Raw genomic sequence first — 21,289 nt, 5'->3', positions numbered from 1 at the left:
AGGAGAGATAAAGCTGCCGGCTGAATATACTCAAGAAGATCTGGGTCTGAAGACTGACCTGCAGGTGCTGCTGCCACAGAGACAGGGTCTGGGCCTCTGCTCCACTGCCCTCGTCAGTTACCTCATCACCCTTCATAATGACCTTGTGTACACTGTGGAAAAACACACCGGAGAGGAGTCTGGGTAAGTAGATGTCCCATGTCATTTGATATAGTGATCATTGGCCATGTTGGGTTATTGCGTTGAACAAAACCTTAACCCTAGGATTAATTGTTGACTCATCCTACACCGTGGATATGAGCGATGTTTCAAATCATGAGGCTTGATGAAGAAAAAAGCCCAATGATGGTGGATGAGGAAAAAAACACCCATAGATATGCATTTAAAGAAGCTTCTGAGCAATAGCTAGATGACTTAATGGGCTCTTTTGATTTGGACCAGTAAGCATCTACCTACAGTAGTGACCCACACAGACACTCAAACTAGGGCTGCAACTAATGATTATTTTGATAACTGATTAATTAGTAGGACACAATTTGTAGGAATTTTTAATTAAAATATCCAAAAACCATTAGAACAATGTTTAGCTCCAACATCACTCGCCCTGCTCTTCTTCATACTACAGTAATGGTAATAATCTCATCCTGAACATGATTTCTGCCCGTCCTGATTTTTTTCCACCAGCTGTAGATGTGAAGACAACACCTCCCATGATTCCACCAAATCAATGTGTCAAGCTACGCCTTTGTTTTGAATAAGGGTGAAAATTTACATATTGTGGCTTTAATTGGATGAAAAAATCTAAAAAGAAATAATTAAAAATAAATTGTAATTTATTATTTTAAACAATGTTATTCCATATCCTGCCCAGTGGTGTCCTCCAAACAATGTGTAATGTAAAGCCTTGCAAAAAATATATTTATAGTGAATGTATCTATGTAGACTATGCTGTGCGTTATAAGTAAAAAAGGGTTAAAACATTACATTCAAACCTAAAAACAACGGATTGCCATTTTAAAGTTGCTTTTAATCATTATATAGTGAAAGTTTTATTATTTGAAAATTGTACTTGTCATTTTAAAACACTCAAGCATTTTTTAAACCTTTCAAATGTAAGAAGAGGCAAAAGAGATCTCGATTCACAATCGCGATTTGTTTTCTGTGCACATACTCAAAGCACACGTGCACACAGAGACACCTTTAAACATAATCAAGCCCGGTTTTGTGACTCCTTGCACTTGAACGGACACATACAAAATAATCTCAAAATACGCCATCTCGACAAGTATTCTCGTACACAGAAATCGGACATGTTTCATCATGTTTGTTCTGTGCATTTAGTGACAGCAGCCTAAAAATAACTACAATCTCATTATTTGTCAAACAACAAAACACAGCTTTAACAATGATTATTCAGTATTTCATTTATACATTGAACACTAGTGTAATAACAATTATATTTAGCCTGTATTATTACATTTCTGGATCTGAATACTACCGTTAGACCTAACTTTATTTGTAAGTGTTCTATAGTGTTTATCTATGTTTTAATTTGTATACTCTTATTTTTACTGTCTGTTAACGTGTCTTTAACAATGTTTGAACTTTATTAGTTGAGAGTATTTGCTGTAGTGTCAAAGTACTTAAAGTGTTCTTTAAATAAATTAAATAATTCAAAGTTACATGTGCAACACCCCCACCCACCCAATCATTTGTATTTTATTTATTTACTTTTATTCTTTTTTATTTATTTAGTGTTTTTTTTTAATCCGGTGACTTGAAAACCATAATATGATCCAAACGGTGAGTTTTGTGATCCGTTGCACCATCACATCTGTCAGAGCGTGACTGGGAGAGACTTAAAAAACACTTATGCCTTTGTTTGAAGCGCTTATAAATATAAAGCACTCTCGTGTTTCGGACAGCTTGCATCATGAACATTTCCTCCAGCTGCTTGTAACGAAATGTAGCGGTTATTAATCAATTTATGGATGAAATATGAATATAATAATTCATAAGGTTATGAATAAATTATGATTCATATATCGACCCAACGGGGAATTAAACATATATCGTGAATCAATTACAACGAATTATAATCAATTACATATATGATTAGTTCTGGTTTAATAATTATTTCGAGAAACTGTTCGTTTGTCCAGCAAACTACGTCCCTCACAGAATATTATAAACAAAGTTATCTGGCCATGAAAACAACCTGTTATTATAACATCACAGAATAAAACGATCGAAAAACGTTAAAGTGACTTGGGTTTTCAGCTGAAAGAACAAACAGAACAATCGAGCATGAATAACGTTTTAATATATGCAAACTACGAATACAGAGGTTATACATCTAAATATATATACAAGAAAATACACACCTATGTACAAGAATAAGTAGAGAAGGAAAGAGAGAAGGCAAGTAGCAAACTCACAACCAGTCCTAAGCCAGCACGGAAATCAGTTTCATCATCTAAGATTGAGAAACGGCAGTATACTTGCATTGGTTGCGTGTGTCGAATTTCAGGTTAGCGCTGGTGCAGTTCGTTGGCTTCCTCCGTTCAGCGGGAAGGTTTGAACTGAGGACGAGAGTGAGGTTCGCTGGAAGATGGCGATCCCGAAGCTGAGCGCGATGACAGTGCGTGGTCACCGGAGGGGTCCGGGAAAAACGTGCACGAGATGCTCGTGAGACAATCAGGAGAGAACACACAAGAAATTGTGCGTCTTTGCTTTTATGACAGATAAGCCGACACACCTCCTTGAGGTGGGGTAGCCAATAACATGGGTGCAAAGTTGGCGGGAAAGCTTTCCCATTGTTTGGCCTCACGACTTAATCCAATGATTTATGACTACCAGATCAGATCTCCAAAAGGAGTGTGTTCTTCACAGTATCATTAAACACATAGAAAAATGCATTTGTCCGTTTGGTGACATGTCTCAATGAATAGCTCGAGTCCGGAGCTTTGAAACGAGATCAAACTCGATAGGTCAGAAAGGCATAGGAGAGAAGTTATGGTTTACAGACAAAATTATATCATTAAAATATATATATATATATGCAGTTAAAAGTGTATGTTTGTGTGTTTCTGTATGTGTGTCTGTGTGTGTGTGTTTTTGTGTGTGCCAGTGTGTGTGGGTGCTGGAATGTGGATCTGGCCCGTAGTCCACATGAGGGGCCCCTTTGATGTCCTAAGAGCAAGGAAATTGGGCCTGCTGTGTTAACTCGGAGGGCCACAAAGGTGTCAAGTGGGCTCATCTTTAGTAGACAGTTCGGAGCCGATTTAGTGATTAAGAAACAAAGTTCATCAGGTTAAAAGCGTTCTGAAAACTCCAAAGTTTATTGATTATCCTGATACGTGTGCATACGCTACAGATTCCCCCTTTCGGCCAACAAAGTTCCTGTGCGGACTTCGTTGGATGGTAGCCAAGTTCGATGGCACATGGATCCGGATGGTCACGCAGCAGGTGCTTCCTACTGGTCCTTGAGGGAGAGCAGATAAGCACCTGTCCATGGATTCTTGCATCCCTTTGATCCCTTGGGATAGGATGAAGGACAGGCCCAGGGCGAGTGCGTACTTGATTGCCATGGAGAGGCAACGGATTGTGTTGGCAGCAGTCCAAGCTCGGGCTCTAGGTGAGCTGGTCAGGACAGGCAGTCGTGAGAGTGCTTGGAAGGCTGCATCAATGGGAGTACTGTCACTTAGCTGGGACCCCCCTTTGTCAATCCTCAGTTCCATTCCTGGATCTAAGGTGTGATGGTGATCCCTGGGGGAAGATGGGATTTCCAGTTCTGACTGGTCCTCTTTGCGTGAGAGACAGTGCACCGCCAGATGGCTGCGGTGAAGGATGGAACCCAGGGGTACCTGGATCCACTTACTTGGATTGGGCAGGTTGACACGAGTGGCGGTGCTGTGCTGATTGTAGGTTAGGGTGGCAGCATGAGTGGGGGTGTGGATGAGCAGTTGATCATCCACAATCTCGGCTTGTGCTCTGCTGACTGGGGCGCGAGGCTTGGCCTCGGCAGGGCAGCGTGTGTTGCTGGTAATGGGCTGCAACCGGCCCATTCCTTCAGTGTGGTTTCTGAGGAAGAGCTGGTTTGGGCAGAAGTACTGAAAGTCTTTGGTGAAACTACACCTGCTAAAGTGGGGAGCCGGGCACAGCCGTGGGTTGCTGTTGTGGTAGGCTACCGCAACTGAGGTGTGTTTCTGGGCATGGGTGTTACGTTGCCGCCACCTGACATTGACCGTGTCTTTGGGTCTGCCAGTAGCAAAGTCCAGCACAGTTTGTGTAGGATACTGAGGAATCCTATTCATAGCCACTCTGTCCATAGGGAAGCTAATTTCTCGTGGCAGGTCTGTCAACAGAGCTATAACCAGCTGATTTTGGGCAAAGTCATTCTGGAGGACTGTAAACAGTTGCTTCCTTGAGTTCGCCGTTTGTGTGAGTGCGGAGAACCACCGCAATACCTTTCCAGGATTTGCAGGTGGTTTGCAGGGTTTGGCTCTGTGTTGCGAGTTGCTTTCTCAGTTGTAGGCGGAGCTTGTTGTGATGCTGATGAGGGGAGCAGGCTGTGATGAGACTCAAGTCTCCTGATTGGTACAGGTGCAACGGCAGTGGCACCTGCCGTGCCATCAGTAGTTCCGTGGGGAACACCGGAGTTGACTCCTGTATGGTGTCTGTGATGGCCATGAGCATAAGAGGAGGTTTTACCATCCAGTCTTTCTGGTCGACTGACCGTGGAAACGTGACTCCTCGGTTTTGCAGTGGAGCTCGGTGCTTTTCGTTTGCAGTCTGGACGTGACGGCAAACTTGACATCCTCTGGCGTGCTCTGCCACATCTTTCTGCATGCTGGGCCGGTACGCCACTTGTTTTAATGTCTCGTCCGTAGTTCTGGTGCCATGGTGTTTGGCACATGGTGTGTCGTGGGTGTATATCAGTTCACCCCCCTTTTGGCCCTGTGGCAGTACAAGCTTTGGCGCTGTGAAGACATCAGGGACATACTTTAGAAAGTTTATTCCCACACGCAGCATGTGGTCGGTCTCGTGCAGTCGTTTGTTGCTAGGGGCCGCCGTGGGACCAGATGCCGGGAACGGGAGGTTGGAGGGGTCTGAGTGGTGGTACAAAACATTTCGAATGGAAATGTTGGAAAGTTTGGTTGTCAGTGGCAGTGGCAGTGGCAGTAAGGTGGGAAATGTTGCAGGAACAGTCCGCTGGCTGCGGGTTGTTGTTGCCACACTAAGGGTGGGTGAATGGGGTGGGTGTGACCATAGCTTGTTATGCAGTGTGCCAGTCTTGGCAAGGGCATTAGTTTGGTCGTTCACACCTTTGTCACGCCCTGGTTGCTTCAAGCATCTTTTCACCTTTTCCCAGTAAACGATCATGTCGTGTGCTTCGGTGAGGTGATCACGTGTCTGGAACATGTGTTGATGTTTCACCTGCTTGTTGCATTCAGTCTTGAAACCAGTTTGTTTCCAGCCCAGAAGATGGCATGTGAAACAAGGTCTGGCAAAGTGTGAGTCTGTGCACATGAGTTCCCTGATGTTATGAGCTGAGGAGACGTGAAGGGTTTTGAGGGTAGCTGCTGCTTCACCATATTGACATGACTGGGGACCCCACCTGCTGTTCTGTGGTTGGCAGGGTTGGTTTCTTAACCATCGTACCCCTGCATTTGCCTGTGGGATGCCCTCATGGTTGTAGGAACGTCCATCGACGTAGGCCGTGGGCATTCCTTGGCACGCATTCTCTTTGAGGTATCTGTGACAGGCTGGTCGCTGTTGTTGGGGTACCAGTATCTGAAGTGTCAACGCTGGTGTGCTGTTATAGCAGTTTTGACAGGCAGCTGAATCTCCGCTCCGTGCAGACTTGTGCTTTCTGGCACGTTGTGGCAGTGGCACCTGCTGGTTCAGCCTCCTGAAGTCGCTGGTGGGTCGCCACTTGCTGTCTGGTTTGACAATGGACCAGGTAGGGGCTGAATAGGTGCTGTTGCATGGGCAGATAACACCTTTTCCTTCTGTTGAATGAACAACCTCCTGTACTGATTCATGTGGGGCGATGTGACCTTCGTACTGCCTGATTAAGGTGGGAGGAGCATTTGGGTGTGTTGCACTATGCACTGTGTGAAGTTTAGTGAGACCACAGCATAAAAAGTCTTTGTCAAATGTCACTTTGAGTTTGTGCAAGACGTTTCTGAGTTTTTGACAGTCTGCATCATTCTTTAGCGCACTTGCATCTTTCTGGATCTGTTGGCCTTTAGGCTCAAACCTTGGGAAGGGCTCCTCTGTTGTGGTGTTAGCTGTCAGGTTGGCTGTCAGAGGTGCAGCGCTTTCCTGAGTTTCACAGGCAGGCTGGTTAGCGACTGTGGGTACTGCAAGGTGTTTGTCCTCCATCAGCTCCGTTCTGTGCACCTGTTCTGTGGGTACCAGTTTGATGGAAGTGATGGAGATGCTCTTGAAGGATGCTGTGAAACTTGTGTTGCTTAAGCTTCCTTCTGGGACCATGGCAGCTGGTATTAAGTTAATGACTGTTAACTTGCGTTCAAAGTCATAGGGCCGTGGTCCATTATCCATTCTAGATGGTGGGCTTTGGGAATGCTGATGTCTGTGACCATGCATTCGTTGAGCCAGCTGTGAACTACGTAGGGTGACACTTCAGTTAGCGGTGTGGCTTTTAGAGCAAGTCCAAGTTCCACGCCTTCAGGTGACAGTGTGAAGGAGCCCAGAATGTGGCTTAGGGTTTGACCACATTGCCTGTTGAGCCAAACAGCACTCCCTTTGGTGTAAGGTGGTACTACAATTTCCTGTATGTTGATCCAAACAGCACCCCCTTTGGTGTAAGGTGGTACTACAGGTTCCTGTATGTTGATCAGGATGCAGACCTGTTGGATAGTCTGGCCTGACAGGAAGTTGGCAGTGTTGACAGGAACAACAGGAAGCTGTACAGTCATAGGGGCCCACAACAACTCACTTGCACTGTCCGTATGAGCATTAGAGTGCATCAGGAGGTCTGGAAGGACCAGGAAGTGATGGGTAAAATGCCGGTTGTTCCATTTGAAGTTCAAAACGCAGATGTCCTTGACAGTCATCATGGTTGGCAGACGAAAGTCTAGTGGAAAGTGTGTTTGCTTGTTGACAAATGGGAGGTCCGGTGTTCCTTCACTGACAGCACTTAACAGCGTGTGGCTGAAGGCTGAGTTGTCTGCCCACAGTGTGAGAATAATGTCTGTTGTAGTTACATCATTCAGCTGTGAGTCTGTCGTGACCTTGGAGCAGAGAGAGTTACAGTCTATGGTGAGTTGAAGTACGCCGGGTGGCAACCTTGAACTGTGCTCTGAGCCGGGGTTCCCGCGGTTAGCTGGGAGATTTCCCGCGACCTCTGTGACCTGACCGTCTGGCTCAGGTGGTCTGGGTGACTGGGAAGGCAGAAGTTCACACACTTGAGCCCAGATTTTCAGTGGTCTGGCGTTCAATAAGGGCTCAAAACAGTCTAGCGGGTCTTTGTGGGTGAAACAGAGAAACGTGTCCATTTGCGCTACGCACACAGGAGGTACCAGGCTCACTCGACCAATGGTGTGGTGCATGGGAGCTGTGTGTTCAAGGTGGACCTCATTTGGACTGTGAGACTGCACATTCAGCTCACATCTTTGTGACTTGAGAGTCTGGCTTTGTCTTTCAGCTTCATTTCTCAGTCTTTCAAAAAGGTGAGGACAGGTTTCTGGGCAGTGATCGGAGTCTGGGTAACTGGTTGGAATTTCTACAGTCTTTTTAGACGCAGTTCTCTGCTTGGCTTGAGCTTCGTCGACCAAGTCTCGCGGCTGCTGAATAGACATGCTGCTTGAGCAGGCCAAGGCTGCCAGATGATCACTCACCGCAGGGTGCAGCTCTCGGAGAAGCAGAGGGTTGAAGATGAAATCTTCCTCCGTTGCTGGCTGGTTACGTGCTCCGTAGTACCCTCTTTGCATTCGGCTGTAGAAAGTGTATGGGTTATTCAGTCTGCCCCGTTTTAGGTCCATGGCAGCAGGGAGCCCTTGATCTGATGCAGGGTCAGAAAGCTTTTGGATCAGAACCTGTCGCAGGTGCTGGCAGTTGGATGTGACAGCTGCTGGCGAAGGTTCTTGGCCGTTGGACGTTTTGGGCAGTGGACTTTTAACCCCATTTGGAATTAGGGCTTCTTGACTGGTTAGGGAAACTCGGTGATGTGTGTTTCCCCTCCCATGCCACTTTTCAGTACTCTGTAACCAGTGTCAAGTTCATTCACATAGTCTCTTTGTTGTTTCGGAGCCATAACTCCTTTCTGGGCCTGTTTGAGATGATTTTCACAGGTCAGGGCTTTAGTGTGTCTGTCTTTCAGCGTAGTCTCTGCTTTGGCTAGGGGAGCTTCGCTGTGTTGGAGTTTTCCAGTCAGTTTTCTAAGCTCCACCTCCAGGTGGAGCTCTGCAAGGGCTTTTTGAAGTCTTTGCAGCTCCTCCTGCAGCTCGGGTTTGGATTCGTCCGCTGTCCAACGCTGGTTCTGGGTCTCGACAAGTCGCTGATCGTGGTGACGATGAATCTGGGCCTGATTCCTCCGGGCGTCCTCCGCCTGGAGCTTGAGGTTGTGGGCGATGGCTCGGATGACTCTCGCCCACTCTTTGTAGCTCGGCATTGGATCGTGGGCCATTAGTCGATTCAGGTTGTCGTCCAGCTGCTCGTTGCTTAGGTGCTGGGTATCCACAGCGTCGTTGGGCAGGATCGTGCTGGTCAGGGAGCCCAACCCGGTCTTGAGTCCGTCCCAATGGGTGCTGGGGCTGGCTGCTCTGAACACGTTAGCTTGCTGTTGGCGAGAGAAAGACAGCACAAACAGAACCAATGCAAGCACGCGCAGGGCTAACGACTTATAATAATGCATGATTATATAATTCTTTGGTTTGGTTCCAGTTAACTGGTGCAGACAGTTAGTGGAATGTAGGCTAGACACTTAATTGTCGATAGCCAAAAGGACCACGCGGGTCAATTTGTGTGGGTGAGTGCCGGATTTGAATAAAGATTTTGACAGGCGGTAGCCCTAAGAGTCCTTTGATGACTCTCGCTGCTCGGTCGTCTATCTATTACTCAGTTTTCCGTGATGGCTCTCACAGGCTCTGCTTTTACATGAACTGAAAGAAACAAACACAGTAGAGAAGCAAAACAGAACAGGGTGGATGCAATTAAATGAGAAATAGAGCAGTAAACAAATAGAAAGGAATAAAAATAGAATCGCAATAAACTAAAACAGAAGGGCTAGAGGGGAGAAGTGAAACTTAAACTTCCTATTCCAGCTGGGTTTTGTCATGATCACCAGTGAGAGTGCCCTATCAGCCACTAGAGGGCACTCCATCTTGGACTCTTATTTTCACCCCTTGGACTTCAATACCCATACTCACTCCTGGACTCATTATCTCATTGTCATTGCACCCAGCTGTTTTGTGTTTGTTCATTAGTGTCTGCCTATTTAGTCTCTGTTGTTTCTGCCTTTGGTTGTGGTTTGTTGTATTGTTACGTTCACCGTTTGTTTCTCTGGCCTTTTGTTTTGTGGACTATCTGGATTTTGACCCCTTGCCTGCTTTTGGACTTACGTTTCTGGATTTCCCAATAAATACTTATGCTGCAACTGGATCTCTACATCTTGTTCTTGTGTGTCCGTGACAGAACAAACCACCACACAAAGGATCCAGCAGCATGAGTATTCGGGTTAGTTCCCCAGCCTCCATTGGAGAGCGGATGGCTCTGGTTCGGGCAGTATTGGCGCTGCGACAGGAGGGGAGTGAGGTAGGGTGTTTTGCCCAATTTTTCTGGACATTTTCAAGAGGACTGCGGTATAATGATGAGGCGTTAAAAGGGATTTTTAATGGATGCCTCGACAACCCTCTGTCTCAGTGGGAGTTGGAGGGGCTCCAGACCCTGGATTTTTGGGGTTTCGTTTTCTACCTCGAGGATCGGGGTAGGAGAACCTCACCTAATCTACCAGTCAGTGAGTCCGTTCCCGCCTGTGAGTCCATTCCAGAGTCCTCAGAGGAGGGGGGCACTGAGCCTCAGCTTCACTCCGGTAAAGGGAGGAGGAGGAGAAGGAAGAAGGCTTCTTCCATCCTTCAAGGCCTGGAGTCAGCTCCAGCCAGTGAGCCCGCTCCAGCCAGTGAGCCCGCTCCAGCCAGTGAGTCCGCTCCAGCCAGTGAGTCCGCTCCAGCCAGTGAGTCCGCTCCAGCCCGTGAGCCCGCTCCAGCCAGTGAGTCCGCTACAGAGCCCGCTCCAGCCAGTGAGTCCGCTACAGAGCCCGCTCCAGCCAGTGAGCCCGCTCCAGCCAGTGAGCCCGCTCCAGCCAGTGAGTCCGCTCCAGCCAGTGAGTCCGCTCCAGCCAGTGAGTCCGCTCCAGCCAGTGAGTCCGCTCCAGCCAGTGAGTCCGCTCCAGCCAGTGAGTCCGCTACAGAGCCCGCTCCAGCCAGTGAGTCCGCTCCAGCCAGTGAGTCCGCTACAGAGCCCGCTCCAGCCAGTGAGTCCACTACAGAGCCCGCTCCAGCCAGTGAGCCCGCTCCAGCCAGTGAGCCCGCTCCAGCCAGTGAGTCCGCTCCAGCCAGTGAGTCCGCTCCAGCCAGTGAGTCCGCTACAGAGCCCGCTCCAGCCAGTGAGTCCGCTCCAGCCAGTGAGTCCACTACAGAGCCCGCTCCAGCCAGTAAGTCCGCTCCAGCCAGTGAATCCTTGTTGGGTGAGCCACCGCCTCACCCTCATAAGCGGAGGAGAAGGAGGAAAAGGGCTTCCTCCGTCCGACAAGGCCTGGAGACCACTCTAGAGGTTTTCTGTGGGTTCTCCAAGCGCCTTGCCCTGCCGGCGCCAACGAAGCGCCTTGCCCTGCCGGCGCCAACGAAGCGCCTTGCCCTGCCGGCGCCACCGTAGCGCCTTGCCCTGCCGGCGCCACCGAAGCGCCTTGCCCTGCCGGCGCCAACAAAGCGCCTTGCCCTGCCGGCGCCAACGAAGCGCCTTGCCCTGCCGGCGTCGCCAGAGCAGCCGGAGCACGCTGCCGTCCCAGAGCAGCCCCAGCCTGAGCACGCTGCCGTCCCAGAGCAGCCCCAGCCTGAGCACGCTGCCGTCCCAGAGCAGCCCCAGCCGGAGCACGCTGCCGTCCCAGAGCAGCCCCAGCCGGAGCACGCTGCCGCCCCAGAGCAGCCGCAGCCGGAGCACGCTGCCGTCCCAGAGCAGCCCCAGCCGGAGCACGCTGCCGTCCCAGAGCAGCCCCAGCCGGAGCACGCTGCCGTCCCAGAGCAGCCCCAGCCGGAGCACGCTGCCGTCCCAGAGCAGCCCCAGCCTGAGCACGCTGCCGTCCCAGAGCAGCCCCAGCCTGAGCACGCTGCCGTCCCAGAGCAGCCCCAGCCTGAACACGTTGCCGTCCCTGAGTCCTCCGCTCTCCCTGATACGGCCACGGAGGCCGTCACCGAGCTGCTCGTTCTCCCTGATACGGCCACGAAGCACCCTTGGCCAGCCCTGTCGCCACCGCCCAGAACTTCTGTCCTGCCGCCATCATCCAAGCCTTCTGCCCTGCCGCCGCCCAGGCTTTCTGCCCTGCCGCCACTGCCCAGGCCGTCTGAACCGTTGGAACCAGCCTGGTCAGTTCCTCCAGCGCCACCCTGGCAATCAGCCAGGACTCCAGAACCACTGGAACCAGCCTGGTCAGTGCCTCCAGCACCGCCCTGGCTATCAGTTGGGCACCCTGGATCTGGCCCACCATCCCTCCCCCTGATCCTCCTCCTGTCCACCTCCCTCCTGAGTTTTTTGTGTTTTTGTTTGTTTTCTGGTGGAGCGTCTGGTAGCCGCTCCTTTGAGGGGGGGTAATGTCATGATCACCAGTGAGAGTGCCCTATCAGCCACTAGAGGGCACTCCATCTTGGACTCTTATTTTCACCCCTTGGACTTCAATACCCATACTCACTCCTGGACTCATTATCTCATTGTCATTGCACCCAGCTGTTTTGTGTTTGTTCATTAGTGTCTGCCTATTTAGTCTCTGTTGTTTCTGCCTTTGGTTGTGGTTTGTTGTATTGTTACGTTCACCGTTTGTTTCTCTGGCCTTTTGTTTTGTGGACTATCTGGATTTTGACCCCTTGCCTGCTTTTGGACTTACGTTTCTGGATTTCCCAATAAATACTTATGCTGCAACTGGATCTCTACATCTTGTTCTTGTGTGTCCGTGACAGGTTTATGACGGTGTCAGGCGAGTGCACGGTTGCGTCATAAAACCTAGAGGGATGGTATGGATCGAGAGCCTAAGGGTTGGCCCGCACCTGAGTAATTGAAGAATATGTAATATTCTGTGGCTTTCAATTAGGTGAAGTGACTGTATGTCACTAATTTAGGCCTGGGTGAATCGTGGGTGCTCAGATAAGAACTCAATGGCAGGCCACCTTTCCTCGACGATCAAACACTCTACTGCGGTGTCCGTGGCCACCTGTCCCCTTTGTACCACGGTGCAACCTCTCAAACAGGGAACACCAGCACAATTGCGCACTTTGGCAAGGTATTTGCGCCAACGGCCCGAGTGACCAGTCAAGATTGAGTTTTCCCTGAACTCAGAGTCTGTCCCCTTTACGGGCAGTTACTCCAAACGGGCGGTTCTGTCGTGCAGAAGCCTGAGCAGGGAAATTAAACAAAATTGCCGCTTGTTGTCACCCCGGGTCTCGTTGCCTCCCTGTACCTGATACACAACTCGCTGATGTCCTTGCGTGTTGCCCGTGATACGAGGTCAGAATGTCCACGATTCACACACGGTTAGTGTAAGAAGCGCCAGGCCAGGTAGCTCCACTCACTGGAACTCACTGGAGCAACCGTCAGCTCACCCCAGGGCGCTAAAGGGCCTTATCTGCAAGTGCACAAACAGTCAGGTAAACACGACTTAATTGTAAATTTAAAACTCAATTTAAATCTTGTTTAAATAGAATTTAACTAATTAAGTGTGTAGGATAAAAGAGTAGGGGTCTAAAATAAACTAGCTAGAAGCAGAACAAAAGTAAAAATAACATAAAACAAAAACAAATCAGATGCACTTGATTCAAATTTGAATTAAACTCTGTTCAATTAAATTTAAATGAGTGCGTAGAATAACAGGATGGGAAAAAGCGAAAAGAGGATAATTCAGAGGCACTTGATTCAAATTTGAATTAAACTTGTTCAATTAAATTTAAATGAGTGCATAGAATAACAGGATGGGAAAAAGAAAAGAGAAAGCCTTCCCTATTTGCAGATTTTTCCTAAAGAGAATTGCTTGTTGATAGCAAAATGCCAACTGATTGACACTACTTAATTTTAAAATTGAATTAAATGTTATTTAATTAAATTCAAAATAAGTGTATGAAATAAGGGAGGCTTGGGTGTGCGTGAATATTATTGCCAGCCAATAACACACAGGACCCAGAACTAAGAGTGAATAAAATAAAACATTAAGTAATAAAAGGGAATGAATTTCCAAAGTAAAACTAAAGAAATAACTTGAAAGAGAGAAAAGACAAAAAGGGAATGGATGAAATAACACAAAGTAGAATAAAAATAAAATAAATAAACTGAAATAAAATAAAATAGAGTAGATCTGTGAATCCAGGAAAAAGAATACAAGGGAAAAGAGAATTGACTTATCTGGTAGTGTCCACCAGGGGGCGCACTCTCAGAAAGTGAATTCCCTTGTTGGAAGGGAAACAATTTAAATTAAAAGTTTAAACGTGTTTAAATTAAATTTAAATCAGTAAACCACATTCCAACAATGATTGGAAAGCATAACCACCAAAAGCAAATTACTTTTACAACTCCCCGCAGTATAGAGAAGCAAAAGATAACTTGGAGATAATTTCAGTTCAAAGTATGGAGCGGCTTTAACTCAGAACGTCCACGCGGTGGCGTCACTGAGTCCACACAACCAATAAGTAGGGAGGGGTGGCACACCTGAGCAGACTGCCCTCTGGCGTCTGGTCAGAGTTACTGCATCCCCTTTCTTTAATTCGTGATATAAAACGAGCGCTTTGTGGGGTTCTGACCCTTACGCTGTTTTAACTGCACGGTCACGATTACAACTATAGAACCTCAGCGGATTCTTTCATAAATATATGTGTACCGTTTTACTCACGGGTACACAACTCTGGGAATCAGTCCCTTTGGTGCAAACTTTAATGTACGCGAATATGTAACGCTTGCGGGATTCCTTCGCCGCGGGTTACAAATCAACATTGGATCAGAATGTTGATATAGCTCCAAATTTTACACATCAATCGATAAACCAGGTGAACTGCTCTCCGATTAGATTTGTAACGGGGATCACGTGGTTTTGGGTAGCTAGTCCAAACGACGTAACCCAGGAGCAAACCGGCTATTGTGAATTTTTGGACGACACAAGAAATTTACATTACATTTACATTTATGCATTTGGCAGACGCTTTTATCCAAAGCGACTTACATTGCATTATACTACACATTTGTATCTGAGTATGTGCAATCCCTGGGATCGAACCCATGACCTTGGCACTGCTAGTGCCATGCTCTAACCACTGAGCTACAGGAAAGCCAGGAAATTCAGATTTAATAGCGGGTAAATATAATGAGGCCTCGAAAGAGTGATCGCAGGAATCTCGCCACGACCCTCTAAACTCGCTGAACACGATTCAATTTGTTTATTCAAGCGGAAATTAATATTCAAAACTGTAACTTACTGCAAAGATTGTCGTCCTTCACAGATACGAGCTTGAGATATCAATGGACTGCAGTGTATTTCACGGTCAACCAAGGCTATGCCTGCAGTGTTTCTAGACACAAACAGCAGCTTGTTAACGGTGCGTAGTGAGGACCCGTGCGTCTTCTCACTGAATAAAGCGCGCATGTAAGTTAAATCATACAAAATTATTCTACATTGCTCTTTTACCGAAAACCAAGTTTAAAACGTTGCCCGCATTCTCCACCAAATAATATGTAACGAAATGTAGCGGTTATTAATCAATTTATGGATGAAATATGAATATAATAATTCATAAGGTTATGAATAAATTATGATTCATATATCGACCCAACGGGGAATTAAACATATATCGTGAATCAATTACAACGAATTATAATCAATTACATATATGATTAGTTCTGGTTTAATAATTATTTAGAGAAACTGTTCGTTTGTCCAGCAAACTACGTCCCTCACAGAATATTATAAACAAAGTTATCTGGCCATGAAAACAACCTGCTATTATAACATCAAAGCATAAAGCGATCGAAAAACGTTAAAGTGACTTGGGTTTTCAGCTGAAAGAACAAACAGAACAATCGAGCATGAATAACGTTTTAATATATGCAAACTACGAATACAGAGGTTATACATCTAAATATATATACAAGAAAATACACACCTATGTACAAGAATAGAAGTAGAGAAGGAAAGAGAGAAGGCAAGTAGCAAACTCACAACCAGTCCTAAGCCAGCACGGAAATCAGTTTCATCATCTAAGATTGAGAAACGGCAGTATACTTGCATTGGTTGCGTGTGTCGAATTTCAGGTTAGCGCTGGTGCAGTTCGTTGGCTTCCTCCGTTCAGCGGGAAGGTTTGAACTGAGGACGAGAGTGAGGTTCGCTGGAAGATGGCGGTCCCGAAGCTGAGCGCGATGACAGCGCGTGGTCACCGGAGGGGTCCGGGAAAAACGTGCACGAGATGCTCGTGAGACAATCGGGGGAGAACACACAAGAAATTGTGCGTCTTTGCTTTTATGACAGATAAGCCGACACACCTCCTTGAGGTGGGGTAGCCAATAACATGGGTGCAAAGTTGGCGGGAAAGCTTTCCCATTGTTTGGCCTCACGACTTAATCCAATGATTTATGACTACCAGATCAGATCTCCAAAAGGAGTGTGTTCTTCACAGTATCATTAAACACATAGAAAAATGCATTTGTCCGTTTGGTGACATGTCTCAATGAATAGCTCGAGTCCGGAGCTTTGAAACGAGATCAAACTCGATAGGTCAGAAAGGCATAGGAGAGAAGTTATGGTTTACAGACAAAATTATATCATTAAAATATATATATATATGCAGTTAAAAGTGTATGTTTGTGTGTTTCTGTATGTGTGTCTGTGTGTGTGTGTTTTTGTGTGTGCCAGTGTGTGTGGGTGCTGGAATGTGGATCTGGCCCATAGTCCACATGAGGGGCCCCTTTGATGTCCTAAGAGCAAGGAAATTGGGCCTGCTGTGTTAACTCGGAGGGCCACAAAGGTGTCAAGTGGGCTCATCTTTAGTAGACAGTTCGGAGCCGATTTAGTGATTAAGAAACAAAGTTCATCAGGTTAAAAGCGTTCTGGAAACTCCAAAGTTTATTGATTATCCTGATACGTGTGCATACGCTACATGCTCAATCTGTGACTTCTGATATTTTCCATTTGCATTTAGTCTATAGAAATGGGTTATTCATTACTGTAGAGCTAGTGACTAGATGATGTTTCCGAGCACAACTAATTGATAATCCAATTCGTTGTTGATTATTTTCATTATCGATAATAATCGATTTGATCAATTAGTCATGCAGCCCTACACTAACACTAAACCATCGTCCTGTCAGAGCTGTGATCTAGGGGTTAAAGGGAGCATTTTTGCCGCATTTCCCAGTTGCCCTTATATTTCTCTGTGTCATTCTCTGTCCCGTCTCCTCCAGCTACACGGTAAGCCCAGCTGACCTGACGGAGCTGCACGTGATCCGTTATGAGTGTGAGCGCGATCTGCTGCCTCTCATACTGTCCAACTGCCAGTACAGCATGGAGTGCGGACAGGAAACACTGATGGAGTACGACCTGCCCAAGATCCAGCACCAGATCATCACCCGCTTCCTACAGGGCAAACCCCGCATAACCCTTACTGTACGTCACAGCACCACGAGGATTGAAAATGCAATTTTTGGGAGTTATTCAGGAGTTGACAACCACTAGAGTAGATATAAATACACAATTATATTTATTTATATGTGTTTCGTTTTTTAGGGTATTCCAACATTGGTGAACAGACAGGACAGAAATTATGAGATCATATTTAAGGATGTGAAGAGTAAAGTTCAACAGGTAAGTAGCATTATTTGTATTAGCATAATACATGTTTAATCTGTCAATGTCGAACCTTCATTAGGGGTCATATTGGGTATTTATTGGGTATATAATTGTTTTTTTTGTGGACTATATATAAATGTCTTTTATGTAAAATATCTTACTCAGGACAGTACTTAATAAAAAATAACATGCATTTTGTATGATCTCTCTTATTTTGTTAAAATTGTTCACAGATTCTGCAGGTGGCTCACATACTTTTTCTTACAACTGTAAATGTATTCATGTTATCTAGCAACTACATGTAAAGCGTCCTTGGGTTCTTGAAAGGCGCTAAATAAATAAAACATATTATTATTATTAATATTATTATTAATTCCTCTTCCAGTCACCATATTGAGAAGGGATTCTCTCTGCTGGAAGTTTCTTTTTTTTCATTCATTTTTGGCATTTTCACCTTTTTATTGAGATACGACAGTTAGGAAGTGAAGTGGGAGAGAGAGGGGTGGACAGGATTGGGAAAGGTCATATCTAGTGTCTAAACATATGTTTAGTGTTATATTTGCTTCTACACATCTACATATTTACCCAGTAAAATCTGTATGCTTGGTACTGACAGAATTGGCCACATGACACACTCCATACTTAAAGCAGATTATTAAATTATTGGCTAGATGATGTATACTGCTGTCTCTGTGTGATAACTTGTGTGTGGTGCTGGTAATGCCATCGCTCCCAACACGTTTGTATAGCTTGATTTGGATGCGCCTGCAAACGCTGCAGCTTTGAGTGATGAACTGGGAGTTTGTCACCTCAACCGCTGTTAGTTTAGCATGTCTCAGGTTTGACTCTAATGGGTAGGGCAGGTTCATGCTGGCTACGGCATAACTGTATACGGTTTTCTTTAGTATCAGCTACTGTCAGTGTCTAGTGAACTGAAATCGAAAGGACTCCACCAGTTACTCACGTAACCTCAACATCGAGTTAGACATGTTTGTAATGCAGAGATATATTTCTATAATTGTGCTTGTGTATCCAAAGGAGCCGCTGCATCCTCTCACACAACACAACCTCGTGAAGGAGCTGCAGTCCTACAGAGATGTGTGTGAGGCGCTGTCGACCGCTGAGCTGGCCCTGGGTTTCCTCGCCCTGACGGGGGGAGAGCCACACGTGCCACTGGGCACTTATCTGACGGAGGTGCTGAAGATGACCGACAACATGGCCCCGCACATCTTCAAGGTTGGTCATGGACACAGACTTTCGTCTTATTTATCTGTGCAAAGCAGTGTTTATAGCTCGTAATTCGGAGGGAAAAAAGTCAGAATTGTTTGAAAGAAGGTCGGAATTGTGAGATGATTATTATTTTTATATCCCATGGCGGATACAAGCTTCCATAGAAAACACCCGTGTGGCATTTGTGCTTTTTTTTTGTCATTTAATGTTGTTAATATAACAAAGTATAGTGTTATTAATGTACTTTTAAAAAAAAATTCTATATTTACAAGACCTATGCATTATAACATCACACTGCTTTGATGGCTGTAGCACTAAAAATGATTATATTGACATTATATAAATGAAAAGATAATTGTGTAAAAACCTAAATAAACATGTCAGTCTCACTAATCTAACCCACTCAATAGTAACTGAGTAAGTGTGTGTGCAGGCACTGAGCAGGTGCTGTCTGAGGCACTGTGTGGCGCTGTGGCAGCTGCTCAGCTCTCTTAAATCAGAGACGATGATAAGTCTGAAGAGGGTGAGACACTCAACACAGTAAACACTGTATTTGTGCTTTCATTGAGTTTGTATGTGATAACTGTATGTGTCCCCGTCAGGACCCGTTTGAGAGCTTCAGCGAGGAGTACAAACATCCCCTACAGGAGGAACACAAGACAACACTCAACAGTTTCTGCACTAAATCCAGTGCCGGCGCCGTCCTGCTGGAGATTCACGAGCTTCTGCTTTTGGTTCTGAAGCACCCAAATGCCACAGACACCTTCAGGCCCGACTGGGGGTACGTCCTGATGGGAATATTACCAGTGCTGCAAGTTTTCTTTGAAATTTAAACATGATTTGTGCGTAACCAGTGACTTTTTAAAGTACGAATGATTACCAGGGTACAGGTGAATAGATGCATGTAAATGTGGCAGATTTCCACTGTGAATGTTTCTGTTCTGTTTGACACATCAGACCAAACTTATGAAAGTATTCTGAAAACACGTATGAAGGGTAACTTACTGATGTAGTAATAATAATAATAAATTATATATATTTTAATATACATATTTAGTTGTGTCTTTGGCTGGGTGACCAGTCAAAATGATAATTTTTGATTTTCAATTTTGTGATCTGAATTAATTGAAATTATTAATTAAGAAAATGCACGTCCTTCTGTCCTTTTACTATGTTAAAACCATGGTTAATTTTCATAAGTGTTCATGATAGTTTTCAATGCAAGCAATGTATTATTTAACTAACTTTTCATACATGCAAATAAAACTAACGAATAATACAAATTTACAAAATAATTCAGTATGTTTTATACAACTTAGAAAACTGTGTGCACGTGACGTCACTTTGAGGCGGGGCAATTCGCTTCCTTAAATCCTTTTCGTCTGATGCCGTTTTTGTCTGAGGCTGTTTTGTCCGATGCCTAATTGTTTGAGACCTGACGTCGTTTTTCCTGAGACCTGAAGCCTTTTAGTCTGAGGCATGAAGCCTTTCGTTGTATGACTGTGGTGTGAGAATGTCCTAAAATGGACACCGTACACCTGGGATCAGACTAATCAAGTAGAAGATACAAACCGACTATAAAAACAGCACAGGAAACACTTCAGTATAAAAGACAAACACAGGGAATCTACATCATTGCACCCCACCTCACCCCATTTAGGGAGCAGATACCACCAGAAACATCTGACTCACTTGGTGAACTGCATCTGCAAGCCATTTGTGTGTCTCTTGATTTTTGTGTCTTATGAAATGTTACTTGACGTAATTTCTGACTGGTTGTGTGGAGCCCCACTGTCACATTTATATGTAGCCTACCAGCCTGCCTCTGTCGAACACAGAGTAAGAAGCAATCACACTAGGGTGAATTGTGAAACTGGGAAAATTAATTTCACGAAGAGGCAAAAAAACATTGTAATCAAGTTAACCAAAACATTTCAGAAATGTACAAACAATTGTTGGGGAATATCAGGGACATTTGTGACTGGCAGAGCAGAATCCATAAATGCCTGATTTTCATTGTGGTGATGTGCAACGTTAAGTTCATGTTGAACATATAGAAATCTATTCCAACTCATTGATTTCTGTCTGTCCCACAGTCTGAAAGACACTGTTGTGTCCTACATGGAGCGCAAAAATCTGGATTTTCCTCCTGAGGTGGAGGAGTTGTTCCCTGAAGAGATTCTGCTCTCACAGTGCATCGATATGTGGAAATACTCTGTTGGTCTCAGAAAAGAAAGAAACCAAAGTTAGATCCTCGATGAAATACTTAAAGTTTTTTTGTTTTGTTTTTTACCCTGGGAAAGCTTAGTTTTAATTTACAAATAGTCTTTTTTTTGCAAATTGAAGAATCACTTTCTCCACTTATACAGCATTGTATTCTGTAATATTATGTTCTGATCTGTCAAAGTATCTCTATGATAGTTAGCAAGTACAGTACGACTTGTCACAAAGTATAAAATGTTTCTGACAATTGTTTAACTTTTTTTTGTTTACCTGATACTCTAATAGAATGTAAACTTTTCAAGTCTCGACTCGAGGACCTTTACCGTCCCATCCCTCTCACTCCACTACTTCACTTCCTGCCTGTCTATACTGTCCTAATAAAGGCTATATATATATAAGAATGTTTTTGATCAGTAAAATATCATTGTATTGCTTAGAGTAGATTTAAAAAAATCTTTTTTTCCATTTTACAATTTTTCAAGGATTTTTGTGTAGAATCAATGGACCAACAAGTATGCTGAAACAGTGCAGCACGAAAAATGAATTTTCCTGTGATTAACTTTGATTTGAATAAAAATAAATGTTTACCTCCACTGGCATGTTGTGTAACAGTTTGTATTTAAGCATTTTTAAAACTGATCTTTCTTTTACCAAAAATGTATGTTAAGTTTGGAAATGCATTTTCTCACACTTTGAAGCATTTGAAGGTTTAAATGAAATATATTTCCAGTTGGTTCATTAAGCCACGCTATTTACAACATAATTTTATTATTGGAAATA

At 45.1% G+C, this 21,289-nt stretch overlaps 1 protein-coding gene across 1 annotated transcript in view; it reads left to right on the top strand.

Annotated features, from left to right (window-relative positions):
- LOC137005330 (E3 ubiquitin-protein ligase rnf213-alpha-like) overlaps positions 1 to 21,096 on the top strand; it is a 107,584-nt gene extending 86,488 nt beyond the window's left edge. The window contains exons 59-65 of the mRNA XM_067366175.1: positions 3 to 183; positions 16,672 to 16,873; positions 16,994 to 17,071; positions 18,095 to 18,292; positions 18,720 to 18,809; positions 18,889 to 19,067; positions 20,383 to 21,096. Of these exons, the coding sequence (XP_067222276.1) occupies positions 3 to 183; positions 16,672 to 16,873; positions 16,994 to 17,071; positions 18,095 to 18,292; positions 18,720 to 18,809; positions 18,889 to 19,067; positions 20,383 to 20,536 (1,082 nt within the window). The 3' untranslated portion in view covers positions 20,537 to 21,096. The remainder of the gene's footprint in view (positions 1 to 2; positions 184 to 16,671; positions 16,874 to 16,993; positions 17,072 to 18,094; positions 18,293 to 18,719; positions 18,810 to 18,888; positions 19,068 to 20,382) is intronic.
- The last annotated feature ends 193 nt before the right edge of the window (positions 21,097 to 21,289 follow it).

The sequence above is a fragment of the Chanodichthys erythropterus genome, chromosome 17 (genome assembly GCF_024489055.1).
Source record: "Chanodichthys erythropterus isolate Z2021 chromosome 17, ASM2448905v1, whole genome shotgun sequence".
NCBI lineage: Eukaryota > Metazoa > Chordata > Actinopteri > Cypriniformes > Xenocyprididae > Chanodichthys > Chanodichthys erythropterus.
Note: the sequence above shows the minus strand (reverse complement) of the source record. Positions and strands in the feature narration are given on the sequence as shown.